The following is a 23169-nucleotide window of genomic DNA, read 5'->3' on the forward strand; positions in this document are numbered from 1 at the left end:
AAGCATTGCACGTTTTGGTACTCTTGAACTTCAGACTTCCTCAAAGGGGTTTGGACTTGAATTGTGTATTCCCAAAATGTAGCTTCCTTGAACCATTTTTCCAGGATCTCCTACCCTACCTTTGAGATATGGACCATTATCAAACTTGTGACATTTGAGCCTGATTCAATGCTGTAGATAAAGGGGAAATTTTAGAGGAGGTGCTATGGAGCCATTTCCCACATTCAAAGAACCTAAGAACTATGTCAGGCAGTTTTGTGGCCGTGATAGAGCCATTTTGCCACACCTTAACCCAAGAGACAGGCTCGAGTAACTGGAGATTCAAACCATTCATCCCATGGTCAGGAAAACAAACGCCATGGGACCTTTGACCAAAGCATCAGAAAGACACCAAAAAGGGATGAGAATTAAATACGGAACAACTCGAAAAGTTGGTCAAAGTGACTCTGTGAGAAAAGCTAGAAGCACTGTTGTTGTTTTCACCTCTGGATACAGCTCTAAATAAAAACAGTGGAGTATAATGCTGAAAGGGCAGCGTTTCTTTTACATCAGTGACACTGATTCTAAGGCTTATGAAGGTAGAAAACAGTGGGTCCCAAACTTTTTTGGCTCATGACCCCATTTTAACATCAAATTTCTGACGACCCCAGACATTCAAAACTGAGACTTTTTTTTGCTAAAATTAATTTGTTTCTGATCATGTAATAGTTTGCTATACTATGTTGCAAATAAACAGTAATTTTAGATGACATTTAGTCTATATAATGTATATTATTATGGATGGAGGCAGAAAAGCCAGGTGTAGATTACTGCACAAAGTGAGAATTTGATTTTCCTTGGTCAGGTTATGTACAGTCAGTCCGGCTTGTATTTACAAGGCTGACAATGAATACTGAACAAACAAGAACTCAAACTATGAATTATGAAAGAGCTGCAGCATCTGAAACTGACCACAATGAACATTTGACAGATAAACAGTACCACAGTGCTTCAGTTTCAGCTTCAGACTTTCTCATGTCTTTTATGGATTGGGATTGTCTCAAGTCATCATATATTTTTTATTAATACGCTTTTTTTTTTTTTAATTATTAATTATTAGAAATTAATAATTAATTTCTAATAATTAGATTTTTTTTTCCTTGGTTCTGTTTCTTTTTTTTTTTTTTTTGTCCATTTGTTTTGTTTTATTTTAGCTACTTTTTTTTTTTATCAATTATTAGAAATTTCAGGCGACCCCATTTGAATTCCAGGTGACCCCACGTAGGGTCCTGACCCCAAGGTTGAAAAACACTGGTATAAAAGTTATCATGTGATATTATATTTACTAAATTGCCCTTTGTTGATTTATGGTTCAGACTAAACTGTCACAGTTTTGACCTAGTTTGGATGATTCCAAACAGATCTTTAGTTCAGCTATTGACAACACAAACTGTACAGAAAACAGGTGTGATTAGTGGTTTTACTGTGGCTGTTTTCAGCCTAAAAACTGTATACATTCTAGCTCTGTTAGCTTAGCTCTATTAGCTGATGTAGCACACGATGATGATAAGACACTGTTATTTTGACCGTCTGTCAAAATAAGTGTTATTGAGTTTTAGTTTAAAGGAGAAAACTTGATGAAACCATAATACAGATGTGTGCAAACAATGAACTTTATACTTTATTACCTCCGCCACGTGAAACGGGGTTTGTCTGTTTGTCTGTTAGCAAGATAACTCAAAAAGTTAAGGACGGATTTTCATGAAATTTTCAGGAAATGTTGATACTGGCGCAAGGAACAAATGATTACCTCCGCCAAGGAGGTTATGTTTTGCCAGGGTTTGTTTGTCTGTCTGTTTGTTTGTTTGTCTGTCCGTTAGTGTGCAACATAACTCAAAAAGTTATGGACAGATTTTGATGAAATTTTCAGGGTTTGTTGGAAATGGGATAAGGAAGAAATGATTAAATTTTGGTGGTGATCGGGCGTGGGGGGGCCCACGGGGGGGGCGCAGACCAGAAAATTTCATCAAAATCTGTCCATAACTTTTTGAGTTATGTTGCACACTAACGGACAGACAAACAAACAGACAGACAAACAAACCCTGGCAAAAACATAACCTCTTTGGCGTGGGGGGGCCCACGGGGGGGGCCACTGATCAGCCTTGGTGGAGGTCTGCGCTCTCCGAGTGCTTCTAGTTAGTTCTGGGACTTTTGGCTCTTTGAAGGGAGCTGTTCAATCAGGAGCCGTTCACTGAAAAGAGCCGTTCTAAAGACTGGCTCTTTTATGTGTTTTGCATTATTTTGAAACACCAGTGTTTTAATGACTAAATAGGCTACATGTGATGATTGACATTACATTTTAACCCCTTTAGCCTTACCAGCCCGCCCGCGGGCCGAAAAAATTATATTAATATTCATCTACTATAAAAATATACAGTGATCCCTTGCCAATTCGCGCTTTAAGTTCCGTGGTTTTAGTTATTCGTGGATTTTTCAGAAATATTCATATTGCAGAGGCTCTGCAATATCGCCAGGGAATTGCAGAATACGGCCAAGGAAATAGACGACAACATGGTGAGGGCTGTTGAATTCGGCAACAGGATAGAGGGTGTCACGGCCCTGTATAAAAGCATCTTCGCCGAAAAGAAGAAGCAACGGCAACAGCTCCCCATCACCATGTTCCTCATCCCTCGGAAGCAATCAGCCGAACCCTCAGCTCCCCCGCCAGCCTCCCCGTCTGCAGCTGCTTCGCCAACTCCCTCCGAAGAAGCTGCATTACTAGACGATCCAGCGCCTCAAGTAACATCTGACGACGAGGCGCCCCTAGAAGAGCTATAAGGCTCCCTTGACACCTGTGCATTGTGTCACCTTCATCGTCTTCATCGAAGTGCACAGGTGTTTCATCATCATCATCATCATCATCATCATCATGGGCCTCATCGTCAGTCAAGGAAGGAGCCGCTAGAGTCTAATGTACATGTTATTTTATATAAAAATGTTGAGCGAGAGAGAGAGTTCTGGGATAGGCTCGGGGGGCTCCGGCTCCAGTTCGCGGATTTTTGATTTTCGCGGGGGGCGCCGGCCCCCATTAACAGTGAAAAATAAGGGATCACTGTAATGAATCAGGACAATGAATGTTTTTTTCAACTTTTGCTCAAAGTTTAGACCCTAATGTTAATAAAAGTACATCAAAAGTGTATTTTAGTGCAAACTTTAATGTTCAAACATGATTTTTAATTTTTGTGGGGTGAAATATACGCTATTAAAAATCTCTGACACGAACAATTAATCTATGCATATCATCGTCGATCCAGCCGAAAAAAAAACAGGCGAGGATAAAAAATTCCAATTTCTCTTTTAGTTTGTTCCAGTTTACTCAGGCATAGTAATAGATCCAATATTTTAGACAATGGGAATAGATTCTGTGAGGTCCCTAAATGTCCATAGACACCAAGAACATCCATATGAACCTCAACATTGTGAAGTAATTCTTCATTTATTTTGGGTATGTCTGTTTAGGCGTTTTTCCCCCGTAAATATGGTCAGGGTTTAACAGGTTAAAGGTGCTTAATTGGCGCGGCAGTAAATATTATCTTACCGTAAAAAGGAATAGTTAGTTCAAATGTGTGGCTTAAATACATGACATGAGAGGTGACATTAGGCAAATGCTGGAATTTGACAAAAAAAACATCATGGTACATTATGTGGACTAGTCTGTAGGCTAAAAATGAAGAAGAAAATAAAACATCTTCTTACGAAATAACATTTTATTCTCCTCAAAACAAGAACAATAAATGTGTGTAAACATACGGAAAAAAATACACCAAACACAACAGCGATTAATCACTGCATTTACTTAAATACCTGAACTATAGTGCCATTCTCAGAACAAGAACAGTATGTTGGTAAATTGACAGGCAATCGGACACTCCCTCCTTAAAAAAAAAAAAAAAAAAAAGAATGGCTCTTCACAAACACTCGGTTCCCATCGTTCATTTCAAAGAGCCGTTCAAAAGATTCGATTCGTTTGTGAATGTCACATCGCTACAAATGATAAAAAAAAATTTTGGGGGTGGGGGGGGTACAGTCTGTGGATACATAGCGTTGATTTGTTGGTGGTTTGGGTCTGAAGTGTGTTCTGGTACATGACTTCTCCCTGCTGTTCCTAGTTTGGAATATCAACACTACATAGAGCCACTTTAAGATGAAGTCGAGTATAAATAGAATGTCAAATAAATAGAAATGCTTACGTCAAGTACAAGTAATATCTTAAGTGCAGTAGACGAGGAAAACTCTTTTGTCTCAGTGATCGCTTATATGCAATTACTGTCAAATCAAGAGCAGATCATTAACCTAAAGTAATATGCGTTTCTTTTGTCTTGATGGGTGATTCATTTATTACCTTTGGGTGGAGCAGCTGCCAGCACCAACAACCAAATGACTAGAAGAAAATGACATTTCCATCTCCACTGTCTCTTAAAACAAAGCCCATACATCCTCCTGTGAAGACAAAGTGAAAAAGACTCATAAGAAACTACACAACGTCATTCTTGTGTGTGTGGTTTTTGTTTGTTTTCCATAGTTAACCCTTTCATGCATACTGGTCACTACAGTGGACAGTTCTTCTACAGCTGTTCTCTTGTTTATTCATGGGTTTTGTTGTTTTAGTTCCATATCAGCCAACACAGTGGACACTTATGCACCATCCCATAATAATACACTGACATTCATACAATTCCTGTAACTTTGCTGTTTTTGATAAGCCTGATCTGCACTAACATGTTTTAGTGTAAATCAATTGCTAATTGTTATTAGACTGTAATTAACAGTTTTCTGGAACAAAAAGTTTTTGTTTTTGTTTTTGTTTTTTTTTTGCATATCCACCTGAAACCCAGCAAATGCATTTTGTCCTCTGTAAGGGACAAAAGTTTGACAGTTTTACTTTAAAAATGTTGCGCATTGCAAAGGACATTCCATTAAAAAAAATCAATTAATAAATAGAAATAATTTTAAAAATGTGTCTGAAATAACCGTTGCATGATGCAGTTTCCAATCAAGACAATTTTTTTAATATAAAAAAGCTAAAACTGTCAATTTCCTGGGTTTCAGGAGGATATTATCTCCATGAAATGAGTAATAACTAATATTAGCGTATGATAAAAGGTGAGAAATCATGAGCAATTTAGCAATTAGCTGCATTGAAAATGTTTTTATTCCATAGTTTTCACACAGTATATCACGTTCTGATGATGAGTTTTAAATACATGTTTCTTTGCTTCAAAAATTAAATGCATGGTGTCCAGCTGAGTGGACATTTTTGTAACTGCATGAAAAATAGGTTTATAAAAAAAAATTCAATTGCATTGTTTTTTTCATGCCTAAAGAGGGAAAAAAAACACTCAAGAAAAAAATATTGACTAATGTTCTCATAATTCTTGCATGAAAGGGTTAAAAAAAAAAAAAAAAAAAAAAGAAAAAGAAAAAAAAAAAAAAAAAAAAAAAAAAAAGCCAAAACTTGTCCTTTCCTGGGTCTCAGGGAGTTAAATATGTTCTTAATAAAACCATATTAAAAAAAAAAAATTCTGGATGCATTTCAACTTTAGCCTAATTTAGAGAAATAAAATCAGTCTAAAAAAAATCTAGATCCTTTTTTTCCTAATTCATGCATGAAAGGGTTAATGAAATGTTTCCAGCTGTTTTTCGTGAGCTCAACAGGTTTGTTTGTGTCCTGGCTTCCTCTTTCTGTATTCCTCTGCCCTTTCGTGCAGTCGGCCTAGGTGTGGGTATAATCACAATGTGTCATTGTGTGACTCCTGGGATTACACTAAAATTCTCTTTCACTGCTGGTAAACTAAAACGATCTAATATTATCTATGGCTTTGTCTGCAGTGGCTGATGGACTGCAGAAAGGGGGACGGCCCAGCAGATTGGGTTACCCCACTGAGTTCAGACTAATATAAGTTACAGGTTATAGTTGCATGTGCCTTTATGTTGTTGATACACCTCAGTTTACAGGAGTAAAAATTACAGTCTGTATTACATGCAAGAAAGTTCTAAACGTTAGGAACATTAGACAAAGAAAAGGCACTTGTGAGATGATATAAAAGGTGTTATGGTAAGCAAATATCACTTATGTAAACAGCTGAAACTAAATGACCTCGGCATTCATTTAGAGATGTTCTGTTTTATTTATTTTTTAATTTTGAAAATGGATTGGGGGTTTTGTTTTGGTTTGTTTGTTTCTTTGTTTGTTAACACTGTAGCAGCAAAACTATTGGTTGAATTCATACCAAATTGAGCGTATAGATTGCTAGTGACCAAGAATAGATGTGATTATATTTTGAGAAAAGTAGGTGAAAGTTTACATTTTTTAGGATTTAAAAAAAAAAAAAAAAATTTCCCCCATTTACTTATAATAGGCAAAATTTCAAATGTCGGTGGCAGCAAAATTATTGATTGAATTCATATAAAATTGAATTTATAGATTGCTACTGACCTAGAATAGATGTTACTAGATTTTGGGAAAAATAGGTCAAAGTTTCAATTTTTTTGGATTTTTTTGTTTTTTTCCCCCATTTACTTATAATGGGCAAAATTTCAAATATGTTTAGCAGCAAAACTATTGGTTGAGTTCATACCAAATTTGGTTTATAGATTACCAGTGACCCAGAATAGATGTAATTACATTTTGGGAAAAGTAGGTCAAAGTTTAGTTTTTTATGATTTTTTTTTTTAACTTTATTTTCCCCCATTTACTTATAATGGGCAAAATTTCAAATGTCTGTAGCAGCAAAATTATTGGTTGAATTCATATAAAATTGGATTTATAGACTGCTACTGACCCAGAATAGATGTTACTAGATTTTGGGAAAAATAGGTCAAAGTTTCAATTTTTTGGGATTTTTTTGTTTTTTTCCCCCATTTACTTATAATGGGCAAAATTTCAAATATCTTTAGCAGCAAAACTATCGGTTGACTTCATACCAAATTGGGTTTATAGATTGCTAGTGACCCAAAATAGATGTAATTACATTTTGGTAAAAGTAGGTCAAAGTTTACTTTTTTATGATTTTTTTATTTATTTATTTTTTAATCATTTGTTTTTCCCCATTTACTTACAATAGGCGAAATTTCAAATGTCTGTAGCAGCAAAATTATTGGTTGAATTCATATAAAATTGGATTTATAGATTGCTACTGACCCAGAATAGATGTTACTAGATTTTGGGAAAAATAGGTCAAAGTTTCAACTTTTTCTGAATTTAAAAAAAAGAAAAAAAATTCCCCATTTACTTATAATGGCTGAAATTTCGCATGTCTGCAGCAGCAAAACTATTGGTTGAATTCATACCAGATTGAGTTTATAGATTGCTAGTGACTCAGAATAGATGTGGTGACATTTTGGGAAAAGTAGGTCAGAGTTTAAATTTTTTATGATTTTTTAAAATCTTTTTTTCCCCATTTACTTATAATGGGAAAATTTTCAAATATGTGTAGCAGCAAAACTATTGGTTGAATTCATAACAGATTGAGTTTATAGATTGACAGTAACCCAGAATAGATGTGGTTACATTTTGGGAAAAGTGGGTCAAAGTTAAAATTTTTAATGAATTTTCTTGAACTTTGTTTTTCCCCATTTACTTATAATTAGTGAAATGTCACATTTTTGTAGCAGCAAAACTATTAGTTGAAGTCATAGCAGATTGAGTTTATAGATTGCCAGTGACCCAGAAGAGATGTGGTTACATTTTGGGAAAAGTAGGTCAAAGTTAGAATTTTTTAGGAATTTTTTTTATCTTTGTTTTTCCCCATTTACTTATAATGGGTAAAATTTCAAACGTCTTTAACAGCAAAACTATTGGTTGAATTCATACCAAATTGGGTTTATAGATTGCTAGTGACCCAGAATAGGTGCCATAACATTTTAGGAAAAGTAGGTCAAAGTAAAAAAAAAAAAAAAAAAAAAAAAAATATATATATATATATATATATATATATATATATATATATATATATATATATATATATATATATATATATATGATTTTTTTTTTTTTTTTTGTATTTTTTTCCCCATTTACTTATAATGGGTGGAATTTCAAATGTCTGTAGCAGAAAAACTATTGGTTGAATTCATACCAAATTGGGTTTATGGATTGCCAGTGACCCAGAATAGCTGTGGTTACATTTTGGGAAAAGTAGGTCAAAGTTAAAATTTTTAATGATTTTTTTTTTCAATCTTCTTTCTCCATTTATCTATAATGGGCGAAAATTCAAATGTCTGTAGCAATAAAACTATTGGTTGAATTCATACCAAATTGCGTTTATAGATTGCTAGTAACCCAGAATAGATGTGATTATATTTTGGGAAAAGTAGGTCAAAGTACAAATTTTTTATGAATTTTTAAAAATTTTTGCGTTAAACTTTTTTTGTGTTAAAGTCAGTGAAGGATCGAACCAAAACATTATAGTCGCAATCTTTATAACCCAGTTTTTGGATGATTGTTTATACATGGAAACAAATTTGAACTATTGTAACTATCCCTAAAACAAAGGCATGAAAAGAAACCCATTTTAGGCTTTTCACTTTTCAAAACGCAACACGACTTTTTTCATTTGACACTTCGGTGATGTAGAACCACTCTTACAATCTTTCACAAAACACTTGTAAATCATGTCTAAAATGGGTATCATATACACATTTGAATAACAGTAGGTTAGAGCAACAAACAGACCTCAGGCAAGATCTGCTCAGTGGAAAAACTGAGGAAATCAGAGGAGGTTTTGTCACCTTTAAGTTCCTCAAGTATGACGTTTAGTGACTATTATCAACAGTGACACTACAGTTAAGCAGGTCCTTGCAGACGTCAGGAAAAGGACAATTTGGGACAGAAATCATGTCGTCCCCTGAACAGAAAAACCTTCTTTTTATTTAAAGGTTTGTTTTGGGTAAAGAGAAAGGAAAGATGTTGAGTTAGAGGGCTTTTGTCACCTTTATTATCGCATTTATACTCATTGTGTTTTGTATTTAGCGCCTTATGTCCATGTTTTGTCAGCTTTTATTGTATGTCTGTGAATTATGCATTAATATTTTAGATCAATTTCATTAAAAAAACAGAAGAGGAGCAGATGAAGGAGGATGAGGATGAAGAAGACCACACCACAGACAGATAATTATGGGAAAATAGTGGGATATTATCCAGTTTTTGGAGTCAGTATTTCATTTTGACTCTTAACAGAATGCAGGATCCATAAATTACACTGGTCAACAACAAATTTATTAAGTTTTTTGAGCTGATTTAGGATAATTTTGGTGTGCTGAATCCAAAAATCACATTAATTTTGCTCAATCAGGTCAACTTTCTGAACTATGCTACATATTGGCTTTTTAACATTTTTGCTTACATTTATGGGCATTTTCACATCATATGATACAAAATTCTTTCATATTTCTTGCAATAAATGAGTTCTGAAGATTTTACTTTTGCCAATTTATGATTAATGTTTGTTTGTTTTTTTTTAATATTACAGGTGAATGAAATGGCTTCGACTAGAAGATATTGCAAAAATAAGCCTGACGTATTCTGCTACATCTGCGGTGAATTGTACCTAACAGGAATCATGCTAGAAAATGATTTTTTTTTTTTCTCTTAAAACCTATTTTGGGTGAGAACTATATAAAAAATCAACTGATAAAGTCACAAAAATGTAATCAATTTTGTGAGAAGATCAAATTAGCAAAAAAAAAAAAACTGACCTGATTGAGAAAAACAGATGTCATTTTTGGATTTAAAAATGGCAAAATGGTCCAAATTCAGTTGAAAAAACCTAGACAACTTGGAAAAAACATTTTTTTGTAACCCAGTGTTATCCACCCCATAATACCTGACAATCTCATTTTATCGATTACAGTGCAACTATTGCTGTAAATATAAACATATTTACTGTAATAAACTGCATTACTGTTCTGTGGATCTGCTTTTTTATTTGGTTTATTGTTATTTTTTTTGTTTTGTTATTTTTTTTTATTGCACAGTTTTTTTATGTTTTTGTTTTTATCTACAGTTGTATTTTATTTGCTTATTTAGGCTTTATTTATTCTTCTGTACAGCACTGTTTATTGTTTTTGTACAGTTGTTCTATGTCTTTAAACTATTCTTGTATTTTATTTATTTATTCATTTTTTTTTTACATTTTATCTTTTCTTCTGTACAGCACCGTTTTTTATTTTTGTACAGTTGTTCTACATCTTTTAAACTTTTCTCGTGTTTTATTCTTTTATTTAAGTTTTATTTATTCTTCTGTACAGCACTTTTTTTTTTTACAGTTGTTCTATGTCTTAAACTATTCTTGTATTTTATTCTTTTATTTTGTTTTTTTATTTATTCTTCTTTACACTTTGGTCCACTGCGGTTGTTTTGAAATGCTTTAAAAATAAAGTTGGATTGGATGTTGTGTGTTTTGAATGCTATAAAGACCTGCAAAGTTATCATTTTTCTGAACTTTTTCTATTTTTGTGTTCACTGAAACAAGTAGGCTAGGTGTGTTTTACCAGCAAAACAGAAGCATTAAAAAGATATACAGAGCAATGAAGACTCCAAGTGTTGATGTAAAGTTTGTTGTTTCTGAGTCATCGAAACATTTCATCAAAAAAAAAAAAAAAAAAAAAAAGATTCTTTAGTTTTGTTTGAAGAGTCTCATTTTGAGGTGAGATAGGGGAAGCGTTGCATCCTAAATGTATAACCAATCGGAAAAAAATAAAGCAGGAGGATGATGTGTTAATATAAAAAAAGCTTAACAGTGCATTATTATTATTATTATTATTATTATTATTATTATTATTATTATTATTATTATTATTATTATTATTATTTTATTAACTTTTATTTATTTATTCATTTATTTTAAATCAGGAGGAATATTTACAGTAGAGGAAAGAGCTGTCAGGGATGTAAGTATACTTCCACTTAGTTACTATAAACACAACATTTAAGTAATTATACTCTTCATGGCTACTTCTCCAAATGTGCTGATTTTATTTTCTTTTTTTTTAGTTTTCATATACCTTAAATTATGATTTTAATTTAAATCAAAAAGCACAGTACATCAGATTTGACTACCTCAGAGTGCAATGTAAGATTAATATTTAACTTGCTGTTCAACTTTGCATTGCGTGTGTTTGACAGCAGACATGCAAAAACTACACAGTCACTTGACATCATTTTCACGTCCTTTATGCAAAAAACATCCCATTTTTGGACTCACTGAATACACATTCTATTTCAACTAATCCTATATAGAAATTCCTTGGAATAGTTTTTGTTTCTTTCTCCTTTTCTTTACGTCTGTACATCTGTTTCATTTTCACACAGCAGTATATTCATCTGAAGCTCCACAAAAGTACCTCAAATTATTACGCTATTTAAATATTACTGTATAAATTTAACCCATAAAGACCCAGTGTTACTTCTGTGTCACTTCCAAAATGAATTTAATGATTTTTTTTTTTATTATTTATCACCATTTATTATTATATTATTATCTGTATTTTGGATTTCTTCAATAAAAATCATGTATTTTCCTAGATTTAATTCACTGATCATTTAGATGTTCATAAAAGTTCAGATTAAAGTTAATTGTCATCATATTAGAGAATAATGAAGAAAATGTGACTTTTTCAACAAAATATATCACTACCTGAAAATAAATCAAGTGTGTCCATCCACTGTCATCAATCAAACTCCATGGGTTTTACTGGTGAATCAATGTTTTCATTCTTTTTTCATTTTGTAGCTTATTTTCTCCATGATATTTATTATTTTACACGTTTTTGTTCATTTTCTTGCCTTTTTTTTTTATTTTGTTCTTCAGTTTACTTCAGTTTGTTGTTTATTTTCTTCACGTTACTTATTTTGTTGATTTATTATTATAAATTATTCTCATATTATCCATTACTTTGGCTTTTTTTGCTAATTTGGTGGCTTATTTTATTCTGTTTTTAATTCATTTTCGTAAATTCTTTGGCTCATTGTAACACATTATTTATTATTTTGTAGGATTTTTAGTTGTAGAAGGTGACGATGTTTCCACGGTAACTACAAAGCCTCTGAACGTCCAAATGGGTCCTTTTATTTTCTCTATATTTAACTTTTCTAAAGTGATTTATCACAATTTATTATGACCTTATCCTCTGTATTTTGTGTTTATTCAGTGAACATCAGGTATTTTCCTATATTTAATTTACTGATCATGTTAATGTTCATAAAAACTAAGATTAAAGTTGAAAACAGAGAAAACTGAAGAAAAAGATTATTTTTTCTGCAAAACATATCACTGACTGAACGTAAAATAACTGTGTCCATCCACTGATGGTGTTTCCATGGTAACCACGGAGCCTCTTAACATCCAAATGGGTCAAATCTGATGACCATGAAATGATAACAAACTGCATTTTACACCAATTAATTACATGTATTGATAGAATTAATGCATCAGAAGTTATTAAACACTTTATATCGGTACATGATTTTGGTCGCCAGTGGTAGTTTGGGTCTTTATGGGTTAAAAATAAATAAATAAAACCTGATTTTGTCTGATTTATTTCTTTAGAATTATTTGGATTAAACTTGTCAAACTGTTAACTTTACCACTTCAGACACTTTTAACATCTCTAAAGTAAACGGTGCTTTTCTATGTTTATAATGCATAAAATCAACTCTTTACATTAAGATTAAATGCTCAGTCATTACAACACATGCATCATTTAAACATTACTTTATAATGAGTGCAGTTTAACAAAGAGAGTGCCTATAATAACACAAAAATATGTTGACCTACAAGATCTGCCACCTTTACCATTTAAAATAAAGTCTTGGGCAACATCGATATAACCGTTATTAATTACTAATCATGTGTGAGTGTAATTAACCCATAACCAATATTCACCAAAAGCATCTACTGATTTAAACTGTTTAATAACTTCTGATCCATTAATCCTATCAATACATGTAAATAGTTGGTGTAAAATGCAGTTTGATGGAACCTATCGGGATGTGTTTTTTTTAATGTAAAATGATGTGAGTGTATTTTTAGGACTGGTTTTGTCTTTTTTAATCTGTTTTTTTTTTTGTCTGTTGTAAGTTCATTTTTTTTGTTTTTTTTTCTGTCTAGTCTGTTTGTTTTCTGTCTATTGTCTTCGAACAAATGTGTGGGTGTGTGTATATACACATATATGTATATTTTGTTTAATGTCTTTTTTTTCTCTCAGGATTTTTGTCTATTATCTTGGTTTTCTCTATTGTCATCTATTAAGGATTTTTTTTTTGTTGTTTGTTTTTCCCTCATGGCTATTGTCTTTATTTTTGTTTGTTTTGGTTTGTGCTTGTTTTTTTTGGGGGGGGGGTTTGTTTTGTTTTGTTTTGGTTTTTTTGATGACTTGTAGTTTCTTGTTGTTGTGAATTTGTAAGTAAAAATAAAAATGATTAAAAAAAAAACAACAACAACAAACAAACGAAGTGCCACCGGTGACCAAAAGCATCTGTTGATCTATAATGTTTAATAACTTCTGATCCATTAATCCTATCAATACATGTAAATAATTGGTTTAAAATGCAGGTTGATGGAACCTTTTGGGATGTTTTGGTTTTTTTTTAAATGTAAAATGATGTGAGGGTATTTTTAGGACTGGTTTTGTCTTTTGTCTTTTTTAATCTGTTTTTTTTTTAATCTATTTTCTGTTTATTTTTGGGTTTTTTTTTCTGTCTAGTCTTTCTGTTTTCTGTCTGTTGTCTTCTAACATATGTGTGGGAGTGTGTGTATATACACGTATATGTATATTTTGTCTAATATCATTTATTTTCTCTCAGGATTTTTGTCTATTATCTTGGTTTTGTCTGTTGTCATCTATTAGGGTTTTTTTGTTGTTGTTATTGTTTATTTGTTTTTCCCTCATGGCTATTGTCTTTATTTTTGTTTGTTTTGGTTTTTGCTTGGTTTTTTTTGTTTTTTTTTGATGACTTGTAGTTTCTTGTTGTTGTTGTGAATTTGTAAGTAAAAATAAAAATGATTAAAACAAAACAAACAAACAAACAAACAAAAAAAACCCACAAACTGCCACCGGTGACCAAAAGCATCTACTGATCTATAATGTTTAATAACTTCTGATTTATTAATCCGATTAATACATGTAAATAATTGGTTGTAAAATGCTGCTTGATGGAACCTTTTGGGATTTTTTTTTTTTTTTTTAAATGTAAAATGATGTGAGGGTATTTTTAGGACTGGTTTTATCTTTTGTCTTTTTCAATCTTTTTTTTTCATCCATTGTCTGTTTTTTAGGCCTGAGCCGAGTAAAGCCGGCGCAGGGCCTATTGAGTCTGCAGTGGGCGCATGGGGACAAAATCGCCAGTGACGCGGTCGCCTTTCGCCACTGTCGCCACTCTCACACATTTTCACATTCACGGCACTGAGACCTTTCCGACGATGTATATGACATGTGCACAAATCGCATATTTACACCTGCTCAGAATGAATGGGAGTCAATGGGACACGCCCAGTCACGGTCAGTCATGTGGGTGTAAGTGCACGACACGTGACATCTGACCCCACACACATGTGGGGGACCTCGAGAACTTTCAAAAAAGGGCAAATACGTGGTTGCCATAGAAACGGCTATATTGTTCTTGCTCAGATTATTATTATTTTTATTTATTTATTTATTTATTTTTCTTTCTCCTGCGCTTTGAGCTCAATTTTGACCCCCTGAACATTTATGAAAACTCACCAAATTTTGCACAAAATTCAGAAATGTGCAAAATTGAATTTACATATAGGTTTCGGAGATGTCGGTAAAGAAATGTTGCTGCAGCGCCCCCTTGAAAAGTGGAAATGCATTATGTCAATGGGAGCATGTCCAACATAAAGTTTGTCGTAGAACCACAAAAATCGGTACACAGATTCATCATGAGGAGACAAACAAAAAATATTATTGTGGCCACGCCCCTAAACCCACCCTTAGTCGGCCATATTGGATTGAAATTTCCAAAATGCTGAGTCAGCGTTTTCGCTGACGTCGTATTTTAACTATCTCCTACTAAGCTGTTTGGCCAAATGAGCTCAAAATCAGTGTACAGTATCTAGAGAAGTGGGGCATCAAAAGTTAGCCGAATTTTTTGAATCGGTGTCACCGTTTTTGTGCGACGAGGTTGAAAACATTGCGAAGTGTTTTCGGGAATTTACCATCACAAAATTGCTTCAGCTCAGACATACAAACACTGATTTGGCTCAAATTTGACTCAGACGTCTATCTCCCAGGCCTACACCCATTTATTAAAGGAAATTGAAATTTTGCACTATAGCGCCCCCTACAAATGTACATTCACAAACATGGCATCAGTTCGGACATACGAACACCGATTTGGCTCAAATTTAACTCAGACATCTGTCTCCCAGGCCTACACCTATTTGTCAAAAGAAACTGAAATTTTGCACTACAACGCCCCCTACAAAAATGTTTAATATTTTTTTATTAAAATTGCTTCAGTTCGGACATACGAACACCGATTTGGCTCAAATTTGACTCAGACATCTATCTCCCAGGCCTACACCCATTTATATGAAAAATTTGAAATTCGGTGCCATAGCGCCCCCTACAATTTTACCTTTACGAAAATTACTTCACGTTAGACATACAAACACCAATTTGGCTTAAATTTGAATCAGTTGTCAATCTCCCAGGCCTATAACCATTTATCAAAAGAAATTGCCACTTCGCTCAGGAGCGCCCCCTACAAATTTACCTTCACGAAAATTGCATTAATTCAGACATACAAACACCGATTTGGCTCAAATTTGACTCAGTGGTACATCTCACAGGCCTACACCCATTCAAAGGAAGAAATTTAATTTCAGCTGCATAGCGCCCCCTACAGATTTACTTATACAAAAATTCCTTTAGTTCAGACATAAAAACAAAGATCTGCCTCAAATTTGAATCAGTTGTCAATCTCCCAGGCCTACACCCATTCATCAGAAGACACAAAATTTGGTGCTAGAGCGCCACCTGCTGAACGACGGACATACTTCTACTGGACGTGCCCGTGGCGAGGGCCTTTAGATGCCGCTTGCGGCTTTAATTTTGTTTTGTTTTTTTTCTGTCTAGTCACTTTATTTTCTGTCTATTGTCTTCTAACATAAGTGTATATACACATATTTTGTCTAATGATTTTTGTCTCGTCTTGCTTTTTGTCGAACGTTATCTATTATTTATTTATTTATTTATTTAGTTTTTTGTTTTTCCCTCATGGCTATTGTCTTTATTTGTGTTTGTTTTGGTTGTTGCTTATTGTTTTTCTTTTTTTCTTGCTTTTTTAAATTTATGGTGACTTGTAGTTTCTTGTTGTTGTTGTGATTTTGTGAGTAAAAATAAAAATTAATAAAAAACACACACAAACAGCCACCAGTGACTAAAAACATCTACTGATCTAAACTGTTTAATACCTGTTGATCCATTAATTCTATCAACACATGTAAATAATTGGTGTAAAATACAGTTTGTCATCTTTTCATGGTCATCAGATATGACCCATTTGGACGTTCAGAGGCTCCGTAGTTACCATGGAAACACTGTCATCTTCCACAACATTGATTCACCGGTAAAACCAATGGAGTCTGATAAATGATGGTGGATGGAAACACTTAGTTTATGCTGAAAAGGCCACTTTTTTCCTCATTTTTCTCAGTTTTTGACACAATAACCTTCAACTGTAATCTGAGATTTTATTAACATTAACATGATCAGTGAATTAAATATAGAAAAATACCTGATGTTCACTGAATAAACCCAAAATACTGAGGATAATGTCATAAGAAATAGTGATAAATCACTTAAGAAAAGGTAAATATAGAGGAAAAACTGCCACAAAAGTAGCTCTGGGTCTTTATGGGTTAAGTGTCTCTTATTTGTGTTGATGGAACACTTTATTCTTTTCTGAAGCTTTTTGCAAAACAATGGAATAATATTAAAGAAACAAGAAATTAAAGCTTCAATTCTGCGCCTTATGGGTACAAATATTAAAATACACTTCAGCAGTTTTACCAGTTATTGACAAGAGTGACTAAAAATGTCAAATCCTACAGGGCTTTTAAAAACAACCATATCTAACCGTGTATATAAAGCTGCATTTGTCATGTCAGAAAAGGAAACATTACCTGTTAAAGCCTGGAGGCTAAACAGAAGCTGTGTAGCCGTTGTGACTTTAACCTCACGTTCCCACAGTCTGACTCCTGCTCTTTGAACTCTGAGATAAAAATAGTGTTTTACTTTTTGTCTTTTTGTAACTTTATATCACCTTTATGTCTCTCATACGTATATTCAACCATGCCTTAAAGTAATCTGATGGATAGATCTCCTCCACACTGTAAGCCCGGACTTTGTATTTACTAAAATGCTTTAATTACAATGTACTTAAATGATTTAAGTTTTATTACATTAGTATAAAATGTTCAGTATATTCTGCTAATTTGTACACATAGTCGAAAGTACGAAAAAGTTTAAGTTGAGTGGAATTAAATCACTAAGTTTTCGTCATGACCACACCTTTTTATCTGTGCATTGCATTGTGGGTATTGGGCATGTTGTTGAAAATGTGTTCTTTTTATGTGCAGGGGTTTAGCGGGGTTGTGCTGTTAGTGTTAATTTGGACTGAATGTTTGTATGGCAATATTTATTGGCCTTTTTGAGTTTGTTTTTGTATTTTTGTAGAGCTGCACCATGAGTCAGAGCCAGAGGAAGAACAATGGCTTAACTGTTCATCTGGAATAGAGTTAGTTAAATCCTCTAGTATCTCATCCAGCAAGGCCTTTCCTAAACAACATGTGGGTCATTGTGACGCACTTGTGGAATAATGTCAAAAAAAAATTTCATCTGGTTTATTTCAAATTCTTACACACTTTCTTCTATTTCACTATCTTGAGCTGCAAATAAAAATACCAAATACTCAATAATTGTCACATTCTTAAACCCTTTAAATGCCATGTTTTTAATGTAAACAAACCATGTTTTTGGATGCAAAAAAAAACACAAAAAATTATTTTTTTTCAATATACTACATAAACAGTGGATCACATATTATTTGATTTTTGCAGCCTGGCATATGTCAGTGATTAACAGCAACATCGGTTAATTTGCATTATTATTTTTGGCACTAAGTCAAATGTTCAAAAATACTAGCATCTGTCGCCAAGTGTGCATAAAACGCACACATATAAATCAAACTATTAAATATTATATATTGATTTACTTTTCTGCTCTAATTTGATTTTATTTTTGTAAATCAAGGTCAGCCCTAATCATACATATCAAATGGAAGAAATAGTGCGTTTTAGGCACACTTGGGAGACAGATGCTAGTCTATTAATTTTCTTTTGTTTACAATGTGCACATTTTAGTTTTTGGCCAGAATTTTAAAGATCATGCAAAAATGAACAACTTTTGAATTCTAACCTTATTTAAATTGTGAAAAATAATATTAAGTTTTGAAACACGAAGTGCAAAGTGTGCCTAAAAGGCGCACCCGGATACCGGAGGGTTAATGAAAATCTTTATGTCTTGCCAAAATAAAAGCACTTCCTGTACTGGTAAATTACACTGAGCTATCTTCCTGCGTATTTTCCATCCACGCTGCAATATATGAAGTTGAATAATTTCATAAAGCAATTTACACTGCAAAAGATTTTAATTTAAGTCAACTCAGAATGAGTCCGATGCACTGATGATATTAAGTTAGTGATTATCCGAAGCAGCAGACATTACAACAAATTTTAAGTTAAATTAACTTGGCATTTACTGTGTTGTACTTAAAATAGCATTTCCATTCAAATCAAGCATTTAAGTTTACTACACTCAAGTTTTCATTACTCACATTTTTTAAGGTAACCAGTTTACTCAAATTTTTTAAGTCAACTCAGCTTATCCGGTATTACAGTGCAACCTTTCATTTATTAAAAAAAAAAAAAAAAAATCTAAGAGTTAGTTTATTTATTTTTACAATTTTTATTTATTTCTCATTTTTATCAGTATAATCCAATCTCTTCAGATTGAGAAGCAAGAAAAGAAACAAAAGATCAGAAAACAAATGAAAAGAACAGCCTGTGTTTGTGTCAGAATGTGTTTAGGTTCCTTAATAGACACATTTTTCCATGAATATCAGCCATTTTTTTCTGTTTTTTATAAAGAGATTTTTTTTTTTTCAACTTCAGTTTATATAATTTGTTTATGTTCCGTGCTTGGTTCTTGTTTTGGTCATTGTTACCATCATGGTTGTTATTATTGGTATTGTTGGTGTTCTCCTGTGGGGGTCTTCGCCACTTTCTTCTCCCCTTTTCTCCCCCCTCCACTCTCTCCTCCCCCTTTCAGAACATATTTTACTGGAAAACCTGAACCGACTAAACCGAACCGCTACCACGTAACACCCAGCAGTAGAACCCCCTCTGTGTTTGGTCCCCTCTCCTCACACACACACTAATGTATAATTGTATAATGATGAATATGTGATTACCTCCGTGAAGGTGGCTATGTTTATTACCTCCGCCAAGGAGGTTATGTTTTTGCCAGGGTTTGTTTGTTTGTTTGTCTGTTTGTTTGTCTGTCCGTTAGTGTGCAACATAACTCAAAAAGTTATGGACAGATTTGGATGAAATTTTCAGGGTTTGTTGGAAATGGGATAAGGAAGAAATTATTAAATTTTGGTGGTGATCGGGGGTGGGGGGGCCACAGGGGGGGGCCACTGATCGTTAGTGTGCAACATAACTCAAAAAGTTATGGACAGATTTGGATGAAATTTTCAGGGTTTGTTGGAAATGGGATAAGGAAGAAATGATTAAATTTTGGTGGTATTCGGGGGCAGGGGGGCCCACGGGGGGGCCCACTGATCAGCCTTGGCGGAGGTCTGCGCTCTCCGAGTGCTTCTAGTTTCATCTGGGTTTGTCTGTTTGTTTGTCTGTTACCAAGATAACTCAAAAAGTTATGGAAGGATTTTGATGAAATTTTCAGGAAATGTTGATACTGGCAGAAGGAACAAATGATTAAATTTTGGTGGTGATCGGGTGTGTGTGTGTGTGTGTGTGTGTGTGTGTGTGTGTGGGGGGGGGGGGGGGGTCTTGTTTTACTTAAGGGAAGCTTTTCCTTCCACTGTCACCAGTCACTAGTGTTTGCTCCTGGAGGATTCTGCTGGGTTTCTGTAAATTGGCTTAAAGTCTGGTTTGGACCAACTCTATATGTAAAGTGTCATGATGAGATAACTTTTGTTATGATTTGGTGCTATATAAACTAGAAGCACTCGGAGAGCACAGACCTCCGCCAAGGCTGATCAGTGCCCCCCCCCCCCCCCCCCCCGTGGGCCCCCCCACGCCAAGGAGGTTATGTTTTTGCCAGGGTTTGTTTGTCTGTTTGTCTGTCCGTTAGTGTGCAACATAACTCAAAAAGTTATGGACAGATTTGGATGAAATTTTCAGGGTTTGTTGGAAATGGGATAAGGAAGAAATGATTAAATTTTGGTGGTGATCGGGGGTCACTGATCAGCCTTGGCGGAGGTCTGCGCCCCCCCCCCCCCCGTGGGCCCCCCCATCCCCGATCACCACCAAAATTTAATCATTTCTTCCTTATCCCATTTCCAACAAACCCTGAAAATTTCATCAAAATCTGTCCATAACTTTTTGAGTTATGTTGCACACTAATGGACAGACAGACAGACAAACAAACCCTGGCAAAAACATAACCTTCTTGGCGGAGGTAATAAAATTTGATTTGATTTACCTGTTGTCATGTCTTTCACATGTTTGGTTATGTTTTCAACAGCAGCCACTTAGCTGGCTTCTCTTATGTCTGATTTGTCCCACTGTCTTGTCTCGTCCTGTCTCTGTACGCTTTCGTCTATATGAACCCTCCACCTACGTATATGTACACAAGCAAGGGATGGACGAGCATGTGAATATAAAGTTTGAGGTTGCTACTTAAACACAAGCTGTAATTAACCCTTTCATGCACAGTGGTCACTCCAGTGGACAGTTCTTCTCCAGCTGTTCTCTTGTATATTCATGGGTTTGGTTGTTTTAGTTCCATATCAGCCAACACAGTGGACACTAATGCACCATCCCATACACTGACATTCAGACCATTACTGGAACTTTTTTAGTGGAAATTAATTGTTAATTGTTATTAGCCTGTAATTAACAGTTTTCTTAAACAAAACGTTTTTTACCTCCGCCAAGGAGGTTATGTTTTTGCCAGGGTTTGTTTGTCTGTCCGTTAGTGTGCAACATAACTCAAAAAGTTATGGACAGATTTTGATGAAATTTTCAGGGTTTGTTGGAAATGGGATAAGGAAGAAATGATTAACTTTTGGGGGTGATCCGGAAGAAATCCTGGATTCTGGATCACTTTGAAATTTTCGTTAACATTGTGGTAAATGGGGCCAAAATTTTCGTTTCCCAATATCTCGCTTAATTATTGACCAAAACTCATGAAATTTAACTCAGGAATTGACAATGGGGTCCTCTATCACATTTCAAAGGCTGATCCGGATCTGATCCAGAAGGCGGATTTTATCTCAATTTATATAAAAAATGGGGGTGCCCTTACTTTTTGGCCTACTGTGCCTTTAATATTAAAGGTAGAAATTTCTGACAAGCGCCATCGTGTAGCTCAGTCAGTTCTGCATCGGGAGTATGCCACCGGATTTCATGTAGCTTTAATACTTAAGGAGCTAGATCCAGAAGAAAACCGCCATTACGAGAAATGTGATTTTCATGAATAACTACTGAACTAAAAAGGATATAATTATGAATCCAGTTGCGAATGGTATGTTTTCATGGTCAAGGAATCTTAAAATATAGGTAAAATAAATATGGGACTAATATTTATGGTGGAAATCACAATATGGGGGAATTGTGCAAATCTCATGCAATTTGACTCAGGGATTTACAATGGGGTGTTCTATCAAATGGCAAAGACTGATCCGGATCTTTCAAACTTTCAAAAAGTTATGGACAGATTTGGATGAAAACTTCAGGAAATATTGATACTGGCACAAGGAACAAATGATTAAATTTTGGTGGTGATGGTGGGGGGGGTTACTGATCTGCCTTGGCGGAGGTCTGCGCTCTCAGAGTGCTTTTCTAGTTTTTTTTTTGTTTTGTTTTTTTTCAAATTATCTTTGTAAAGTGAGTAATAACTAGTATTAGAGTGTGTTAAAATATGAGAAAACATCCGATTAGCTGCATTAAAAATGTTTTTATTTCATAGTTTTCACACAGTTTATCACTTTCTGATATTGTGTTTTAAATACATGTTTCTTTGCTTCAAAAATTAAACACATGGTGTCCAGCTGAGTGGACATTTTTGTAACTCCATGAAAAATAGACTCATAAAAATATTTCAATTGCATATTTTTTTTCATGCCTGAAGAAGAATAAAATCACTGAAGAAAAAAATATTGATGAAAGTTCTCATAATTCATGCATGAAAGGGTTAAAAAATAAAATTGTATTAAATAAAATTGTAAAAAAGTATATCATCTATGTCTATTGTCTTAAGTCTTCAGCCAGTTCTTTGTTATGACCTTCTTCCCATCCACCAGGAGGATCTTACCAACATATGTGTCTCCTTTCTGCACCATTTCTTCCAAATGTCCAAGTGAAAGAACAAGACAAGAATTTGGGATTGCATATCCCAACACATCACAGAGAGCTGAGTGAACCTTCCCCCAGAAGGTTGGAAAATTTGTACATTTCCTTTTTTTTTTTACCCGCCACCACTAGGGGTGTGTATTGGCAAGAATCTGGTGATACGATACAAATCACAATACTAGGATCACGATACGATATATCACAATATATCATGACACTGTTAAAAAGGCAATTTTTAAAATGATTATTTTCTGGAAGAATTGAATTACACCAGAAATATATAATAATATATATACTAAACACATTTTTATATGATCAGAACAGGAGCTAATGCTATATCACAAAATGTTCCTGTGTTCAAACTTAAATTATGTTAAAGATCAAAGTTCAAATGTTCATATTCTTTTAGTTCATAACTAACACCTCTAGCCCCCACCCCACCCCCGCCTCGGAGGACAACTTTATTTTTAATTACAGCTTGTGTTCAACCCTTTCATGCATGAATTAT

At 34.1% G+C, this 23169-nt stretch overlaps 1 protein-coding gene across 1 annotated transcript in view; it reads right to left on the reverse strand.

Annotated features, from left to right (window-relative positions):
* Window positions 1-23169, reverse strand: part of LOC115411065 (mucin-2-like) — a 64231-nt gene that overhangs the window by 37987 nt on the left and 3075 nt on the right. Inside the window, exon 2 of the mRNA XM_030123006.1 lies at window positions 4382-4479. Within this exon, the coding sequence (XP_029978866.1) occupies window positions 4382-4475 (94 nt within the window). The 5' untranslated portion in view covers window positions 4476-4479. The remainder of the gene's footprint in view (window positions 1-4381; window positions 4480-23169) is intronic.

The sequence above is a fragment of the Sphaeramia orbicularis genome, chromosome 20 (assembly GCF_902148855.1).
Source record: "Sphaeramia orbicularis chromosome 20, fSphaOr1.1, whole genome shotgun sequence".
Classification (NCBI taxonomy): Eukaryota; Metazoa; Chordata; class Actinopteri; order Kurtiformes; family Apogonidae; genus Sphaeramia; species Sphaeramia orbicularis.